The sequence below is a fragment of the Morus notabilis genome, unplaced genomic scaffold, assembly GCF_000414095.1.
Source record: "Morus notabilis unplaced genomic scaffold, ASM41409v2 Scaffold820, whole genome shotgun sequence".
NCBI lineage: Eukaryota > Viridiplantae > Streptophyta > Magnoliopsida > Rosales > Moraceae > Morus > Morus notabilis.
In genome coordinates, this window is record NW_010361101.1 from 67,241 (window position 1) to 86,135 (window position 18,895).

Below are 18,895 nucleotides of genomic sequence, written 5' to 3' on the forward strand. Positions count from 1 at the left end.
AAAATCTCCAAAAAAAAAAAAAAAAAAAAAAAAACTTATCTGGTAGTCCATGAAAAAATTGACATCTTCTTAAAGAGAAAAGGTTGGTCATATTTTAAAAGGAGACAAACATCCAATCCTAATCCTATTACACACTGAATACAGACGGGTTTAGTATGGGCCATGGCCTCGTGAGGATGAATAATACTGCTTCACTTTCTTGTCAAAAGATCACACTCAACAGTCTATTATTTATATTATCATTGTCATTATAATTATAATTATTGTTATTATTAGTGTTGCTGCTATAGTTATTGTTATTATTATCTTTATTATGGAACCGCTTGAACAAATCTTGGTGAACAAATAAAATGGGGGAGAAAAGAAAAGGTACTAGAAAGAGGAAAAGAAGAATAATACATTGAAATAGCTCCAATCTTGTGCCATAAAAGATTTCCGCAAATCTACAGTTCCAAGTTAGAAAATACAAAGGATATACAAAATATTGTACAATAATAGATGAAACAACAGGAACAAGAGGAAGGAATACATCTCACATTGTTAAATCTGAAAGAACAAGCATGTCTTTTAAGCAAGGAAACCTGTTATACGACTGAAATTGACTCTAACAAAGCATCAAGATACCCTTTGAGCTTCACCTTTGTAATGGCCCCTTCCCATCTACTTTCCGGGATTTCCTTCCCATTCTTGAATAGAATCAAAGTCGGCAAGCCGTAAACTTTGTATTCTTCAATTAATTTTGGGTTTGCATCATGATCGATCTTTACAACCGTTAATCTGTCTTTGTATTCCTGTACTTTGTGAGGAACTCATATTTCAGAAAATATTGCAAATTTTTTACACAACTCTAAAGACATTACTAGACATTGCTGGACAAGTTACTATTAGATAATTGTGTCAGTCTACAACCCTAAGTTATCAAATTCTTATGCAGTGTTTCGAATTCTCCAACTCTTTGCATCAACCATGACAATACAATAACAACAACAATAACAAGCCTTAATCCCAACTTAATTGGGGTCGGCTATATGGATTTCACTTTTTCACGCAGCTCTGTTTGAAATTAGACTTTTCTGAATGCCTAGATCTAGAATGTCTTTCCTAACTACTTCAGTCCACGTAATTCTTGGTCTACCCCTCCCTCTCCTAGTATTAGGCATAAGAATGTCCTCCTAAGCACGAACCGGTGCTTCTAGCGGTCTACATTGGACATACCCGTACCACCTCAAGCGGCCTTCGCGTACCTTATCTTCTATTGGTGCTACACCTACTTCACTACGAATAACTTCATTCCTTATGCGACCCATTCTCGTATGGTCACTCATCCATCTTAACATATGCATTTTTCTACACTCATCTTACATATATGTTGTCTCTTAATAGCCCAACATTTACTACCATATAATATAACTTGGCGGATTGTAGTCCTATAGAACTTTCCTTTCAACTTAATAGGCATCTTGCCATCACATAAAACTCCCGCAGCATTCTTCCACTTAACCCACCCTGCCTTAATCCTATGTTAAATATCCTCTTCTATATCTCCTTCATATTGCACTATAGACCCAAGGTACCTAAACTTCTTAGAAGCTCTAATATCCACACCATCTAAAGAAATTTCATCACTCTGATTATTTGAGTTACTAAACTTACAATACATGTATTCAGTTTTACATCAACCATGACAATACTTCAAAAAAAAAAAATCAGTTTTCGAAATTTCTTTGTTTATCGGTGACAGAAATTTAGGACGTGAAAAGGAAAAAAACAAAAAGAAAGACTGCCAATTATGACATAGTTCTGCAGAAAAAGACACTGTAAATTTCAGTCGACAAATTGTAAATTAGTATAACTCATCAGTACTTGGTATAACAGTCTTTTACTATATTTACCAAAAAAAGAAAAAGAGTCTTTTACTCTTTTACTAGTTAGGCATTAATAAGAGTGGAATCTTATTAGTTATTATATAGATTGGTACATCCTTCAAGGGAAACCAAACGCATCATAGAAAAGAAATAATCCTGTGACATAAAGAAAAACCTACCAGTCAATTCTTATTATATTAATGGCTCAAGAAACATGGTACTGGGAAAAAAAATAAACGTTTAATTAATTGAAGCCAAAAAAATGTTCAACGTAAGAAAAATACAAGTTGATTCATGCAATTTGTAGTATGAAACCAAAACTGAGTTTACAGAAAAACAGTAAGTGAAGAAAAAACAAAGCCAATAAAGTTTAGTTTACGTTATGTCGCACTTAAGTAAACCGTGAGTTCCTAAAACACAGACAAGGGATCAAACATCTAATTTTATGTCAGTTACGACTGAACTACTGACGTAGTTTAATGCTAATTGACAGAAATCAGCTACAATGAGTCTACTTAAGAATATGCACTCATGCATAATATTTTTCTTTTTCAAGTGTTCAATGAAAATGTGTTCCAATGTAGTACACCTAAGGGAATTTTAGGAAAGTGATGCACTTTCCCACCTAAAAAAAAAAGGACCCTGAAGAAATGAGATTTGACCCTTGTTTTTGAAACCACATTTGCCTAAATAAATATAAAATCGGTTTCTAGATTTTGGTGCGCTCCCCAATTATAATCCTACTCATAAGAGGAGAAGGGGGTCAACATAGGGATAGATTGGCAATGGTAATGCTTCTTCTTCTAAATTGGAGCCATGCCATCAGATTGAATTTTTTTTTGATACTGCAAGAATAAACCCGTTGAGTCCCAAAACCCAAGCCCTTCCCCACCTGCCGTCTGACCTAGTGGTTGTTGATACATGCCATCAAATGAATGATAAAAAATCAAGTGGCTTGAAGGAAGGCTTGCATTCCTTAATTCCTTTTGTTCATAGACTTTCACATGAAGATATATCTTATACTTTTCCTGTTACGAGTGAAATAATAGAAGTTCACCCAGTAAAGCTTTCACATGGCGGTGAGTAAGCTGCTTGCGAGTTCACAATTGAATACTACATTCCTAGATACAATTCCCTTCTGCTCTACCATCATAAAAAATTTCTGGAAGAATCAATCTTCTAGTTGTTCAGTGAGAAACTTTCTCACTTGGCCTGTAAACAATTAGTTGTATCAAAGCAACCCCCTCGAAGGCTAGTTATGGTACTCCAACCTCCTTGTGAATATGATTACAAACTTGAAGATCATAGCATTCAGGACTTGCACAGACGCCGATGAATTAATTGCCAGCAAATTACTATATACTCCTTTCTAGAGCCTTACTCTGATGGCAAAAAACTCTAACTTGGATAGGAACTAGAAATTTCTCTAATTCTTTATCCTAAATCCATCCATCATCAATCTCTTCTGGTCACTTTTAAGAGAGTGTAATGCATTATTATGTGTCATTGTCAACTACTTCACCTAAATTGCAATGAAATTGATTCCATCGTATCCAGAATCGAGCCTAAATGGTCCTTTAATGTATGATTAAATCAAAGATGATTTGGAAAAAGGCCAACAGAATTCCACTCAAAACAAAGCCATTCACTCTCCCCAGAAACTAAAAAAACATAATTTCCCTTCCAAAACTGCATTCCCTCCATAATTTCCTTTCTTGAGTGTGAAGAGTCTAATTATCGCCCTGTATTTCGGTTGTCCTAATTATATTTATAATGAGGCCAAAGGTTTTAGGTATTAATTCAGATCAAAATATATTGAGTTCTAGAGGCGTTTGGTGTCTGATTCTCTTACAATGTTCTTCTCTAAGGTCAAGGATGAACCACTGTTAATATACGCTCTTGTTAGTAAGCAATTTCTTCATCTATGAACTTGGCTACATCAACAGCTTCAAAAACTAAACCACCCCAACACAAATAGGAAGTTAAACCAAACCCCCCAACTTCCAAAACATATGTTAAAACAAATTACTATAAATTAACGTCAAAGAACAAAACAATCTATTCACAAGGCTTAGAAAACAAAACGACATGAAAACAATTCACGAAAACAAATTACCGAACCTGAGCAAAACAATCTATTTTCAAGGCTTAAAAAACAAAGAGACATGAAAACAATTCACGGAAAAGATCATGAATATGTAAAACAACCGAACCTGAGCAACCCATTCAATAGCCGGGGAGATCAACCGGCAAGGACCGCACCAATTGGCGACGAACTCCACCAAAACCGGGCCATCGGACTTTAGAACCGAATCCGAGAACTGGGTCTCGTCAATCTCCCGAATCCCACTTCCGCAAGTCACTGAAAGCTTGCGAATTCGAGAAGAAAAACGACAACCCAATTGGGTTCTGTGGCTTCGGGAGCTACTGAGGCTCTTGGAAGGCCAAGTGAAGGAAGCGAGAGATGAAGAATAAGATGTTTGGGAAGATGTACGGGCGGGGAAAATGGGTGGTTTGGATAGTAATATCGTCGATTTCGAGACGATTGTGTCCATTGAGTTATGGGACTGTTAGAGCTGCGAAACGAAGGAACGTCAACAACAACATCGTCGAAATTATATGCATTTATAAAAGTTTGTACAGAAAAGGCATTGATTTTTTATTTTATTTTTTATTGTGTGGAATTTTATTTTGTTTTGTTGATTTCAGTAAGGATTGGACAGTGACACTGTGAGCGTGAGATTAGAGACGGGAATTCATTTGCGGGCGTGGAAGCTCGTCGACCACAATAAATTCGCGATGCCGTCACGTGTCTTGGGGCAAAACTTCAATTGATAAATTATTCCTTCTAAATCCTCCCCAAGAAATCTTCAAATTTATACATTTTTCTTGAATTTAGTTTCTCTTTTTTTTTTTTCCTTCATTTTTTAACTAAGTTTAGAAACTGACATTTGCGTACGTATAATTTAGAACATTAAGGGGTTGTTTTTTGTCTAAAAAACTCAAAAAAAGACGATTCGAGTTCTAATTTTATTTAAGTTTATGTTCTTTTAAGTTCCAACTTTATTCAACTTTACTCAACTTTATTCAAGTTACAACTTCAACTCAAGTTATAACTTAAATTCAACTCAAAAATTATACTCAAATTACACTCCAAAAGAACAACCCCTAAAATGTTCATTGCACCTTCAATTGGTCAAAAAAACTGAGGTCATACTTATTGTGAAGATTTAAATGATCATATATCACTTTTAATAATAACTTTTAATGAGAGAAGTTTTGTTGAAACAATTTTCATTGATAATAGTTTTAGAACATTAAAGGCTCGTTCTTTTGAACGAAAAACTTAAAAAAATTAACTCGAGTTATAATTTTATTCGAGTTCATGTTCTTTTAAGTTTAAACTCGAGTTCAAACTCGAGTTTAAGTTTTCCCTTTAACTCGAGTTCAGAAACTCGAACTCAAATTAATAAACAATATTTTTTCTATTCTTAAAAATGCTATAACTTTTTCGTTTTAATTCTAATTGAGATGATTTTTTTTCTATGCGTTGACAACGAAAAGACGAATAAAACCCGACCTATATACCCTATTAAAATTTTTCATCAGCATTAAGTTTTTATTAAAATACTATCTAAATACAAATTCAAGTTTTGACTCACTCAAACAAAAACTCAAAAAGATTCTTATCGCAAACCATAACTCAAATGTACACAACCAAATACAAACTCAAGTTACAAGTTTAACTCAAGTTCTAACTCAAATTCAACTCAAGAATTATACTCAAGTTAAACTCCAAAATAATAAACCCTAAAACTTTCATTGATAATTTAAAATATTAAAAAGTTTATTGCACCTTCAATTGGACAAAAAAACTGAGGTCACACTTATTGTGAAGATTTGAATGATCATATATCACTTTTAGTAACAACTTTTAATGAGAGAAGTTTTGTTAAAACAACTTTCATTGATAATAGTTTTAGAACATTAAAACTTTCATTGATAATTTAAAATATTAAAAAGTTTATTGCACCTTCAATTGGACAAAAAAACTGAGGTCACACTTATTGTGAGGATTTGGATGATCATATGTCACTTTTAGTAACAACTTTCAATGAGAGAAGTTTTGTTGAAACAACTTTCATTGATAATAGTTTTAGAACATTAAAACTTTCATTGATAATTTAGAATATTAAAAAGTTTATTGCAACATTAATTGGACAAAAAAACTGAGGTCACACTTGTTGTGAAGATTTAGATGATCATATGTCACTTTCATCAACAATTTTCAATGAAAGAAATTTTGTTCAAACAATTTTCATTGATAATAGTTTACAACATTAAAACTTTCATTGATAATTTAGAATATTAAAAAGTTTATTGCACCTTCAGTTGGACAAAAAAACTGAGGTCACACTTGTTGTGAAGATTTAGATGATCATATGTCACTTTCAACAACAATTTTCAATGAAAGAAGTTTTGCTCAAACAATTTTCATTGATAATAGTTTACAACATTAAAACTTTCATTGATAATTTAGAATATTAAAAAGTTTATTGCACCTTCAGTTGGACAAAAAAACTGAGGTCACACTTGTTGTGAAGATTTAGATGATCATATGTCACTTTCAACAACAATTTTCAATGAAAGAAGTTTTGCTCAAACAATTTTCATTGATAATAGTTTAGAACATTAAAACTTTCATTGATAATTTAGAACATTAAAAAGCTTATTGCACCTTCAATTAGACAAAAAAATTAAGGTCACACTTATTGTGAGGATTTGGATGATCATATGTCACCTTCAGTAACAACTTTTAATGAGAGAAGTTTTATTGAAATAACTTTCATTGATAATAGTTTTGTTGAAATTTGTTATGAAAAGAAGTATGCTAGCTACTTGTAATGGAGAAAGTTGCATTTGGCTTCATCCTTGGCCTATAAATAGCCTTGGCCTTTGGCTTCTTCTGACTACAACAAACTAAAACGCCATCTACGGATGGTTTGAGAGTGAGAGAGAAAACTGATAGAAGTAATTTGAGAGAATAGAAAAGAAAAGGAAAATAGTGCAAAATTAATAATAGTATTTTCTCTCTATATTAATCTATTTACTTTACTATTTATTTACCTTGTCTATATAAAAGTTACATATATCCCCTAATTTTACAACATGTTATCAATAGGAGTATCTACGTCTTGTTTCTTTGCAAAGGTAAATTTTGTTTAAACTTCAAAATTTTCCAACACCTTATAACATGCTTATAACTTATTGACTTGTTTCTTTGCCTTTACCATATATTAGTTTTCTTGATTGTATTATAGGTTATTGGCTTCTAATTTTAAATGTTTGTTTTTTGATAAATTGACCTCAATTATTTAAAATAAGTGTAATTTAATTCTTTTAATCAAGATTCGTCTAAAAATTAACAGAAAAAAACTCATAAAAAGTTAAAATTGGGGGTAATTATTCTGTAATTGAGAGTCTAAAGGGTTGTTTTTTTTACAACAAAACTCATAAAAAGTTTAAACTCAAGTTACAACTTTATTTAAATTCACGTTCTTTTAAGTTTTAATTTTATTCAATTTTACTCAATTTTATTTAAATTATAACTTCAACTCAAATTATAACTTAAATTCAACTTAAAAATTACACTCAAATCACGCTCTAAAAGAACTAACCTAAATTCGTCCTTTTTTCTTCCGAGAATCTGGACAAGAATTCCCGAGAAACAAACAAAAGCTCTGCCAATTAGAACTCTCCACTTGTACCCCTTTCCAATCAAGCGAACGCCAGTTGGATAGAGTTTCTGGAGTTCTATTCTATCCATTTGCCTTGATTTTAGCAAAAACGTGGAAAATTTCTTTTTTCTTTTTTCATTTTCTCGGGAAAAAAGGAAGGAAAAAGAAAGAAAGATGATGAGAAGGCAGCAAGATCAGCAGTCCGGGGTATTATACGAGCTCTCGTCTCTAGTTCTCAACATCCTTCGATTGCCTCCGTCTCCGATCCCGTTCTCCTATCACTCTCTACCTGCGCCGGCGCTGCCGCCGTCGTCGAGGCGTTCGTCGTAGCAGATCTCGCCGGCGGGATTCGCTTCGCTGCTGCTAGGGATTTCGTTGGCGCTGATGATGTGTGGATCGGTGACTTTCTTCATCGGATTCATACTGATGCCGTCGGTTCTTGGATTGGTGACGGTGTTCTACGTGGCCGGAATCTTTTCGAGTCTCTCCATGTTGGGACGCTTGCTTCTTTGTTACGCCACGGCAGCGGAAGGAAATTCCCGGTACGGTTGATCTTTTGAGTTTTTTCGTTTCGGCTGGATTGTTGATCGTTTGACTTGAAAAGCTCGAGTTTTTATGGGCTTTGTTATTTTAAAATAAAACTAAAAAAATTTAAAGAGACGTTTAGTTCATGAATTATAATTATGTGATTAAAATTATTTTTAATTTATGTATATTTTTTATGAGAAAAATTACTGTAACAAACCATAAACCATGATTCAAATCATTGTTTAAATACTCCAACTAAACATCCTATAAATTTATGTTATAATTTTATTTAAATTTATGTTTTTTTATAAAATTTAAGTTTAAATTTAAGTTTAAATTTAAATTTAAAATTAAAATTTAAGTTTAAATTTTCTCTTCAACTCAAATTTTTAAATTTAAACTTAAGTTAATAAATAATATTTTTTCTATTCTTAAAAATATTATAATTTTTTTATTTTAATTTTAATTGAGATAATTTTTATGTGTTTACAGTGAAAAAATGAATAAAATATTACTCATATACTCTATTAAAATTTTTTATCACCATTGAGTTTTGTTAAAATATTATTTAAATATAAATTTAAGTTTTGACCCACTTTAACACAAATTTAAATAAATTTTTAATTTAAACTATAATTCAAATATGCATATTTAAACATAAACTCAAGTTACAATTTCAACTCAAGTTATAATTTAAATTTAACTCAAGATCTACACTCAAATCACCATAACTCAAAAATACAACCGAATAAGTCTTATATATTTCTTCTTTTTGTCTTCTGCTAATCATTATTTGTGTTTCTTTGACCGTATAAACCATCCCAAATTAACTAAGGATATATTTTTACACATATATCTCAAGTTAAGAGGTCGCATGAACTTCTTATGTTAACTTTTGAACGAATCTTAACGAAAGAACTACATTGCACTTATTTTAAATAATTGGGAGTCAATTTATTAAAAAAAAATGTTGAAGACTAAATTGTCGCTTACTAAATAAATTAGAGACAATTTATGCCAATAACTCTTTATTATTCATAATTGATTCCTTCATAATTAGATGAAGAAGCTATAGCCATGGCGTGGAGATTTATGTAATAAAAAAAAATAAAGAAATGAACTTTGCATATATAAGAAAAAGGTATACCTGATATGTGATAAGAATTTGTCATCGTTACTTATTGAAAAATATAAAAATCATTTTATTCAGAATGATGTGCATCCTATTATGCAATTTATTGATTAATTTTTGTTAATTATTATATATCTTGTATCTGCAGAAGTATTTTCTAACTTATAATTTTTCACTTGTGATATAATAGTTTTTCCCAATGTCAAACATCACAAAGCTTGAATTTGCTACTCTTGATATTTCGGGTAAGAATTACTTGCTATGGACACTTTATGCTGAAATTTATCTTAATGCCATGAACCTTGGAAATACAATTAAAAAAGAAAATGAAGCGTCCGTGCAGGACTGCGCTAAGACTATGATATTCCTTCACCATCATCTTGATGAGGGATTAAAAACTGAATACCTTACGGTAAAAGATCCATTTGTCGTTTGAACAAGTTTAAAAGAAAGGAATGACCATCAAAATGATATAATATTACTGAAAGCGCGCTCTGAGTGGATGCACCTGCGATTGCAGGATTTTAAAACAGTTGGCGAGTATAAATTTACAATGTTCAGAATTACTTTTGTAACACCCCTCCCGAGCCAACAACTAAAAACTACATTAACTCGAGAGAAACGTTAACTTACTTTATTATAAAACTGCTTAAATAGAGAAATAATCTCTATATCAAGTACAATCCTCAAACATAATTCTTAGATTTACAAAATCTCAAATAGTACATCGATTACAAACACAATCCTTGAACAAATTCTTAAGTTTACAAATTACATAACTTAAGATCTCTTAACTAAAACTCGTCATGGGACTTGAACCGCTATTGTTCAATCAACTGAAACTTCTACTGAGAGCTTACATGCATCACGAGTGCTATATGAGCTAAAGCTCAGTAAGTAAACCGTAAAATAATTTCCACTTTGAAAATAATTTTAAAATGTAACGCCCATCCCAAGCCAGCAACTAAAAACTACGTAAACTCGAGAGAAACATTAACTTACTTTACTATATTACTTCTTAAATAGAGAAATAATCTCTATACAAGTATAATCCTCGAACAGAATTCTTAGATTTACAAAATCTCAAATAGTACATCTATTACAACACAATCCTCAAACAAATTCTTAAGTTTACAAATTACATAATTTAAGATCTCTTAACTTAAACTCGTCATGGGACTTGAACCGTCAACTGAAACTTCTACTCAGAGCTTACCTGCATCACGATAATTATATGAGCGAAAGCTCAGTAAGTAAACCGTAAAATAATTTTCACTTTAAAAATAATTTTCTTTACACTTTTAGGGCCTTTTTATCTGACATTTATCTTGTGTTATTAGAACCTCTTTATCTTCTATCTGGTGGCCCATGTCTCGAAATCTCTTGTTCCTCAAGGATTTGGCCCTTTTACTAACTGAGTCGGTTCATAATCAACACAAGATTCATATCATATTTTGAAAATTAAAACACTTTCAAAATCTCGTGAAAACATGTCATATATATATAAATTGACACTTTTCATAAACTGAAAACTTTCATGTACTACTGTTCAAGTGATACAGTGTAAAGTCTACTTATAAATTTGCTAGTGAAGAGAAAAATTCTTCTCTCAGTTTTCTCTCTTTATTTATGTATTTCTATTTTCTCTCTCTATCTCTCCAACTTTCTTTCTCTAGCTTCCTCCATCTGAAGATGGAATGGATCCATCACCTATTTATAGTATGTCATCTTACATTCTAGCCCTCGGATCAAAGCTTATGTGGATAGATTCTAGCAATTGATTTCATATCTAATATCTACCCTTTGATCACAAGTGTTTGGCTAAATCTTTGTCATTGATCAAATTTCAAGTGTCCATCTACTTGACAAGTGTCTTTCAAAAGACAATTTGAGTTGTTCTTCTTTCCTTATCTCGACAAGTGTCCACTTAGAAGAAAATTTAAACTTTTCTTCTTTCCTAATCCCAACACGTGTCTATTTAGAAGAAAATTTAAACTTTTCTTCTTTTCTTATCTCGACACATGTCCACTTACATGTGAATTCTTCTGTAGCCATATGTTATCTGATAAGGCGGGTGTTACAATGTCCCCTCTTATTAAAAATTTCGTCCTCGAAATTTGAAGATTCTAATTTCTCGCTTACATTTTCAAGTCGGTCAACCTCAATCAGTCGAAAATCCTAATTTTCTTTGTTTAACAACTAGAGTGAGGTGGAAAATAGATCATATCTCGATTAAATTCTTAATTACTTACTTGATGTCATCTTACTTACATAAACAAAGGATGATGGATAAAATTTTATCCATTAGGTGCTCTTATCTCATTGGCCGGCTACACTCATCCAATCGTTAATCGCCATTTGGCCATCTACGTGTCCGGCCATAATTGGAGAAGAATAAGAGAAGATTCCCAAATTTCTTATCTCTAATGATTGATCAACATTTGTCCCCCTCATAAATACAATCTCATCCTTATTTCCTTAAGCTTATCTCTTAAGATTCCATGTAAAGCAGTCAAGATTTATACCGACTGTAGGGAATTAACTTAGCTGACAGGAAATTTTAATTTCTGATGGTTCATTTTCTACTATTTATTTATAGTCCGTTACTAATCCCCACATAATTCAAGGTCGAATCAAGCTCTTAATCCCATAATATTTCAGAATGTTCCAGTCTTGACAACATTTCTAGACTGTATAAATTTTAATCCCGAAAATGACATCATTTCTAACGGTATCAACTCCCGAGCTCATATTGTATCTTTATATTTCTACTAAAAGCTTTACCCTTATAATTTCCCTTATCTATTAGGAAACTAAGGATTTTCTCTTTGAATGTCAGAGCGTTTTTCTATACGCTACTAACATTGTACTGTGTTAGGAGATTCCTGAAATAAAAATTCTCAAATTGTATACTCCTTCAGAATCCTTCCGCCTTAATTGCGGTAAGAATTTATTGATTGAATTTACTTGCTCATAATTTTAATAATTAATCATAAAATTTTCTACAGAATTTAAGAATATTGATATTAATTTCATGAATCCTTTAGTCACACAATATGACATGATATTCTTAGAGAAAATCCTTGACTTATATAAATAAATTTACATTATTTAATTCTAAGATTTTCTCGGTCATTACAATCTACCCCTTTAAGAATTTTCGTCCCGAAAATCAGAACAACTTGGGGAAGTTTTTCCTCATATCTTCCTCACGTTACCATGTACCTTCCTCAATATTATGATTTCGCCACAAGACTTTAACTAAAGAAATTACTTTATTCCTTAAAGTTTCTCCTTATGAACTAGGATCTGAATTGGTTTCTCTATGCAGAAGAATTCATATGTAAGTGGACATGTGTCGAGATAAGGAAAGAAGAAAAGTTTAAATTTTCTTCCAAGTAGACATGTATGGAGATTAGGAAAGAAGAAAAGTTTAAATTTTCTTCTAAGTGGACACTTGTCGAGATTAAGAAAGAAGAAAAGTTCAAATTGTCTTTTGAAAGACGCTTGTCAAGTTGATGGACACTTGGAATTTGATCAATGGCCAAGATTTAGCTAAATACTTGCGATCCAAAGGTAAATATTAGATATGGAATCAATGGCTAGGATCTATCCACGTAAGCTTTGATCTAAGGGCTATAATGTAAGATGACATACTATAAATAGGTGTTGGATTCATTCCATCATTCATATGGAGGAAGTTAGAAAGAGAAAGAGAAAAAGAGAAAATAAAAAGATAGAAAGAAAGAGAGCGAAAACCGAGAGAAGGAAAGCAAATAGAATCATTGAGCAGAATTCTTAATATTACCCAATTCTTTATAGTACATCTATCACAATTACAATCCTCGAACAAAATCGATTACAAATTCAAATCTTAGGATCTCTTAACTCATCAAAGGAGTTTGAACCTTTTTTGCTCAATCAACTGGAACTTCTACTTTAGCACTTACCTGCATCATGAGAACTATATGAACTAAAGCTCAGTAAGTAAATCGTAAAATACTTTTTCACTTTGAAAATACTTTTCTTCAAACTTTTAGGGCCCTTCCGTCTTACATTCATCTTGTGTTATTAAAACCTCTTTATTTTATATCTGGTGGCCCCTGTCTCAGAATTTCATGTTCCTCAAGGATTTGGCATTTTTACTAATTAAGTCGGTTCGTAATCAAAACAAGATTCATATCATATTCTGAAAACTAAAACACTTTCTAAATCAAATGAAAACATGTCAAATATATATAAATTGTTAATTTTCATAAACTGAAAACTTTCATATACTACTATTTAAGTAATGCAGTGAAAAGTCTGCTTATAAATTTGCTGGTGGAGAGGAAAATCATTCTCTCAGTTTTCTCTCTCTTTCTTTATGTCTTTCTATTTTCTCTTTCTCTCTATCTCTCCAACTTTCTCTCTCTAGCTTCCTCCATATGAAGGATGGAATGAATCCATCACCTATTTATAGTATGCCATCTTACATTCTAGCCCTTGGATCAAAGCTTCTGTGGATAGATCCTAGCCATTGATTCCATATCCAATATCGACCCTTAGATCACAAGTGTTTGGCTAAATCTTTTCCATTGATCAAATTCCAAGTGTCCATCTACTTGACAAGTGTCTTTCAAAAGACAATTTGAACTTTTCTTCTTTTCTTAGCTTGACAAGTGTCCACTTAGAAGAAAATTTGAACTTTTCTTCTTTCCTAATCTCAACACATGTCTACTTAGAAGAAAATTTGAACTTTTCTTCTTTCGTTATCTTGACACATGTCCACTTACATGTGAATTCTTCTGCATCTATATGTTATCTGATAAGGCGGGTGTTACAACTTCTTTATTAAAATTATACGAAGAAAATATTACTGAAAAGGAAATGTTAGAGAAGACATATTTAACTTTTCATGCCTCGAATATGCTCCTGCAGTAGCAATATCGAGAGAATGGTTTTAGAAAATATTCTGAACTGATATGATGTATTCTTGTTGGTGAACAAAATAATGAGCTTTTGATGAAAAATCATCAATCTCATCCAACTGGTTCTGTACCATTCCCTGAAGTGAATGTTGCATCATTTAAAAATAATGAGCGTAATATGGTCATAAACGAGGCCGTGGACATGGTCGAAATATTACTTGGCATCGGGGTGGTCATAGTAATAACTCCTCAAATTTTAAGAAAGTTGCACCTTACCACCAAAACTGGGAGAATAAGGAGGAGAAACATGGTAAAGAAAAAGGTTCACAAAACAAACCTTTTAAGAACATAGAAAATCTTTGCCATAGGTGTGGAATGAAATGACACTGGGCGCATACTTGTCGTATGCCCAAGCATCTTTGCCACACTTGAATTTGAGTTATTGATTTGAGAATTTGGTGAGATTTGAATAATTTTGAGTTAGGGTTTGGATTTGAATAATTGTTGTTATAATTGAACTAAATTTGGGGGTTTTCAGTTATTAGGCTTGTTGAATTGATTGGAAACTGGTTTTGATGATTTCTAGAGAATTTATTTTGAAAATAAAGTTGAATTGCAGGTTTGGCATTTTTCCTATTTATATGCTGCCGAAATGTCTGTAAAAACTTGTTTTTAAACTGAAGTTAAATAGGAAACCAAACCCATGAATTGGATTTTAATTTTTAAAGAACCCCAAAACTGAATTATAAAAATCGTTTGTGAAACTTGAATTTGAGTCAAGACACACTAATAGGAAACAATTACACATGATTGAGCTTAATTCGTTTTAGGAATGAGAAATATATCCTAAGACATTGCTTTTGTGATAAAGCTAGTGGAGATGATTGAGTATTAAAGTTTTAAGGAAAGCGGAGGTTAGGGTGACGAGAAGTTAGCTACAGGTTTGACATCCGAGAGGTATGATATTCTTCTCATATCCTTGTTAGCCTGTTTTAAAGTGTTTCGGCCAAATAATGTTTTCAAAAGATAAGGATATGTTGATAAAGAAAAGTACTTTGAAGACAATAGCTTGATTTAAACTATTGATCTCATAATGGACTGATTTTAAGGTTTTAATGAACATTTTCTTAAGATAAGATACATTGCGAACTGGTAAGCCCGCTGATGGCCTAGATAAGATATGAAGATTATATCCTTAGGGACAGAACTCGAAACCTGGACGGGCCACTACGGTGGTGTTAAGGCCTTACTTTGGTCGTAAGTAATTTAATTACTTAAATTACTTGCTGGTTGCCTGTAATCTGGAATTTCAGAAAAAAGGTTGTTTGGTTCCGATTGATTATTCCGGGCCTGATAATCTCATTTTATTTATTTACTTATTTATTCAGTTTTATAAATCTTATCATACTGGGCATTTCGTTCATTTTTTCTATGTTTCAAAATATATTTAACTCCACCCAGGCGACACTAGAAGTAGTGCAGAATAGGTGAGGAATTCAGTTATAGAAGAAAGGAAGTGGTGAAGCATTTTCCAACTTACTCGGACTCATTAAGGCATGTATTAACTATGGATAGTTTTGTTGAAATTTGTTGCATGAAAAGATGTAAGCTAGCTACTTGTATTGGAGGAAGTTGCAGATGGCTTCATCCTTGGCCTAGAAATAGCCTTTTGCTTCTTCTGACTATAACAAACTAGAAAGCCGAGAGAGAGAAAACTGACAGAAGTGTTCTGAGAGAATAGAAAAGAAAAAAAGAAAGTGTAAAATTAATAATAGTATTTTCTCTCTATAGTGATCACCTTGCTTTATTATTTATTTACCTTACCTATATAATTAATACATATATCCCCGAATTTTACAACAACACTATATTAGATAGGAAAATTTTTATATTCTCTCTTTAGTTCAAACAGTGGCGGAGGAAGATAACATATGCCTCCCCTTGATTTCGATTTTTCACTTTTAACCTATAATTTTTAAAAATTATGTCAATTGGCCTCCTTAGAAATCAAAATTTAAACTATATTTTCACAAAATCCAATCTCAATTAATTTTTCTTTTTGGTTTTCTTTTCTTGTTGTCCTTTTGGTATTTTCCAGTTAAATCTTATGAATTTAAATGTACCAAATTGATTTCTTTTTTCTAATTTACTCTTATGATAACCTTTTTTTTTTTAAAATGGTCCTCTCTAAAATATTTTTCATATAATCTTTATTATATCAAAAGTGAGACTAATAGAAAAAAGTTATCAATGACCCACTAAAATAATATTTTTTAAATGTCCCTAGTTTATTTTTTTCTTTTTTCATATAACCCTCTCAATTACTACATTCTAATAAACATATTTTCTCTAATTTAACTTTGTTTAAGTTATATATATATATATATTTTAAATATGTCCCTGCATACTCAAATATATATATATATATATATATATTTTACATATTACGTACCCATTAAATTGATTTTTTATCTAATTTACTTGCTAAAATTTTTATTGCTCAAAAATGTTCTATTTGTCCATGCATATATGCTATTCATCCAAAGTCTAAAAGCTATTTTGTTTGAAACATGCATTTTAGTCCAATTTACTCAAATATAATTTTTTAATAAACTAAACTCTTAAGAGAGTAATAAATTCAAATTTTCATAAAAAAGTTCAAATTTTTTAAAAAATAAACTCTGCCAAATTTTAAATTTATGTATCATAAATTGATCAATATGCACGCGCATAACATTTTTCTAACTAGTAATAGTATGTCAAACCAAAAGAAAAAAAACCAAAAAAAAAAAAAAAAAACTAATTAATAGTATTACACTAGTACAAAGCCACATTTAGCGATGATTAAAAAATCGTCTTGGCGACAGTTTTTAAATTGTCGTCATTTTAAGAGCCATTAAATGTCTAAAACATGACGACGGTTTTTAACCGTCGTCTAATATGTACGTTAGATGACGGTTTTTTAACTTCTACAACGACTTTTATAAAAATCGTCGATAAAAACTGTCGTTAAAAGCCTCAAAAAAATTTTAAAAAAATATTTAGCTGAAACGTAGTTCTTTGCTCAAACAATGGTTTTTTCAAATGTTATTCACAAAGTCTAAATATAAATAATATTTTCTTAAGCAACCCGCACAAAAAAATTGCAAAGAAACGTTACAAATTCTCATCCTCATTTGTAATCAATTAATATGTAATACAAATATTCAAAATCCATCTAGTAAAATATATATATATATATATATATTCAAAATCCGTAAAAAAGTTTCTCTATGAAGTCTAACAACAAAAATACTTATACAAAGAAACTCTAAATCTAAGCAAACATACTTTTTTTAAGAGTACTGAGGTCACGACGACTAACAAAAATACCAAGGTGTGGCAACGGATATGGCAACAAGGTCATGACGACTAACGATTGCGGAGGTGGCGGTTTGAGAAAGTGAACAAAGTATATTTGTGGGAGTGAGGAGTGTAGAAGAGATGAGTTTTGAAAGAAAAACACATAAGTGTTGAGAGAGAGAGGAGTTAGGGTGTGAGGAAGAGAAAGAGAGCTTAGCAGAGATGGTGGATTTGAGAGAAAAACTCAGAGTTCGTAAGAGGGTGCTCGGAGTTATAAAAGAATATCGAAACTTTAAAAATTTTTAGAAAAAGAATGAGCAAGAAAAAGTGTTTTTTTTTTTTTTTTTTTTTTTTTTGAAAATTTTTAACATTAGAAGACGGTTTTTTGAAAACTGTCCTCCAACTTTAGACGGCAGTTTTGACGACTGTTTTAAAGAAATCGTCATCTAATGTGTGCGTATAAATTTTCAAAATACAGAAGTCTCTGCTCTGCATTTTTTAGCACATTAAACGATGATTTTTTTGTAAAGTGTCGTTAAATAAGCGTCTTATGATATTCTATTTGTTGTAGTGTTAGGAGTTGAATTTGGTAGCGCTTTTAACATTTTCAACATTTTTCGTTTATGGCTCGCCCACCCTCCCACCCCCGAAATAAAATCCTGCCTCGGCCACTGAGTTCAAATTGCTTCTTTACTTATTCCAAAAAAAAAAAAAAATGTTCTTCTTTGCATGGTGGACATTTTCTGTCATACTCATTAAGACGTGCTACCATCTGAGGGATGAAGCATTGGAATGAGACAGCTCGAGAAGTGGAACAATTAAGTGGTACTACTTGAGCTCTGAATGGATATTGTTAAAGTATAAAATTATTGTTGGCTCACCTTTTAAACGTTTAAGTTTTGGGATGGTCTGGTAAAACTAACATAGTATTAGAGCGGGATGTCCTGAGTTTAAACTCCTGTAATTACACTCTTTATCCCCATTTAAATTGTCATCACGTATTGGGTCTTTAATATATCACGGGCTTAAATATTCACGTGTTGGGCTTTCTAATTAATTTACTCACACGATTGCTCATTGTCCAGCTCACACGTGAAGGGAAGTTTTAAAGTATAAAGTTATTGTTAACCTACCTCCTAAAAGTTTAAACTTTTAGGATGAATCGGTAAAACTAACAGACATATTATTAAGGAAAAGGTCATAGGAGTAATTAAAGCGAAAGGGAGCAACACAACAATTGGTACTCCTATTGATATTCGCACTCCTTACCCATTAGAGATTGCAGCAAAGTTATACCCAAGAATTATATAAGCTTATTTTTTTAATAAATATCTTGAAAAGTTTGGTAATGCCAAAGAACTTGTAATTCAATTCATTGAT

General features: G+C 31.7%; 2 protein-coding genes across 2 annotated transcripts; one reads left to right on the forward strand and one right to left on the reverse strand.

Moving 5' to 3' along the window:
* Positions 1-387: 387 nt before the first annotated feature.
* On the reverse strand, positions 388-4,504 carry LOC21388258 (thioredoxin X, chloroplastic). The gene is made up of 2 exons (XM_010098484.2): positions 4,079-4,504; positions 388-791 (listed from the first exon to the last, which is right to left on the reverse strand). The coding sequence occupies exons 1-2, from the start codon at positions 4,418-4,420 to the stop codon at positions 585-587; spliced, it is 549 nt and encodes a 182-aa protein (XP_010096786.1). The 5' UTR covers positions 4,421-4,504; the 3' UTR covers positions 388-584.
* Positions 4,505-7,034: 2,530 nt separating this feature from the next.
* LOC21388259 lies at positions 7,035-15,903 on the forward strand. The gene is made up of 4 exons (XM_024165847.1): positions 7,035-7,076; positions 7,708-8,145; positions 9,454-9,508; positions 15,045-15,903. The coding sequence occupies exons 1-4, from the start codon at positions 7,035-7,037 to the stop codon at positions 15,059-15,061; spliced, it is 552 nt and encodes a 183-aa protein (XP_024021615.1). The 3' UTR covers positions 15,062-15,903.
* The last annotated feature ends 2,992 nt before the right edge of the window (positions 15,904-18,895 follow it).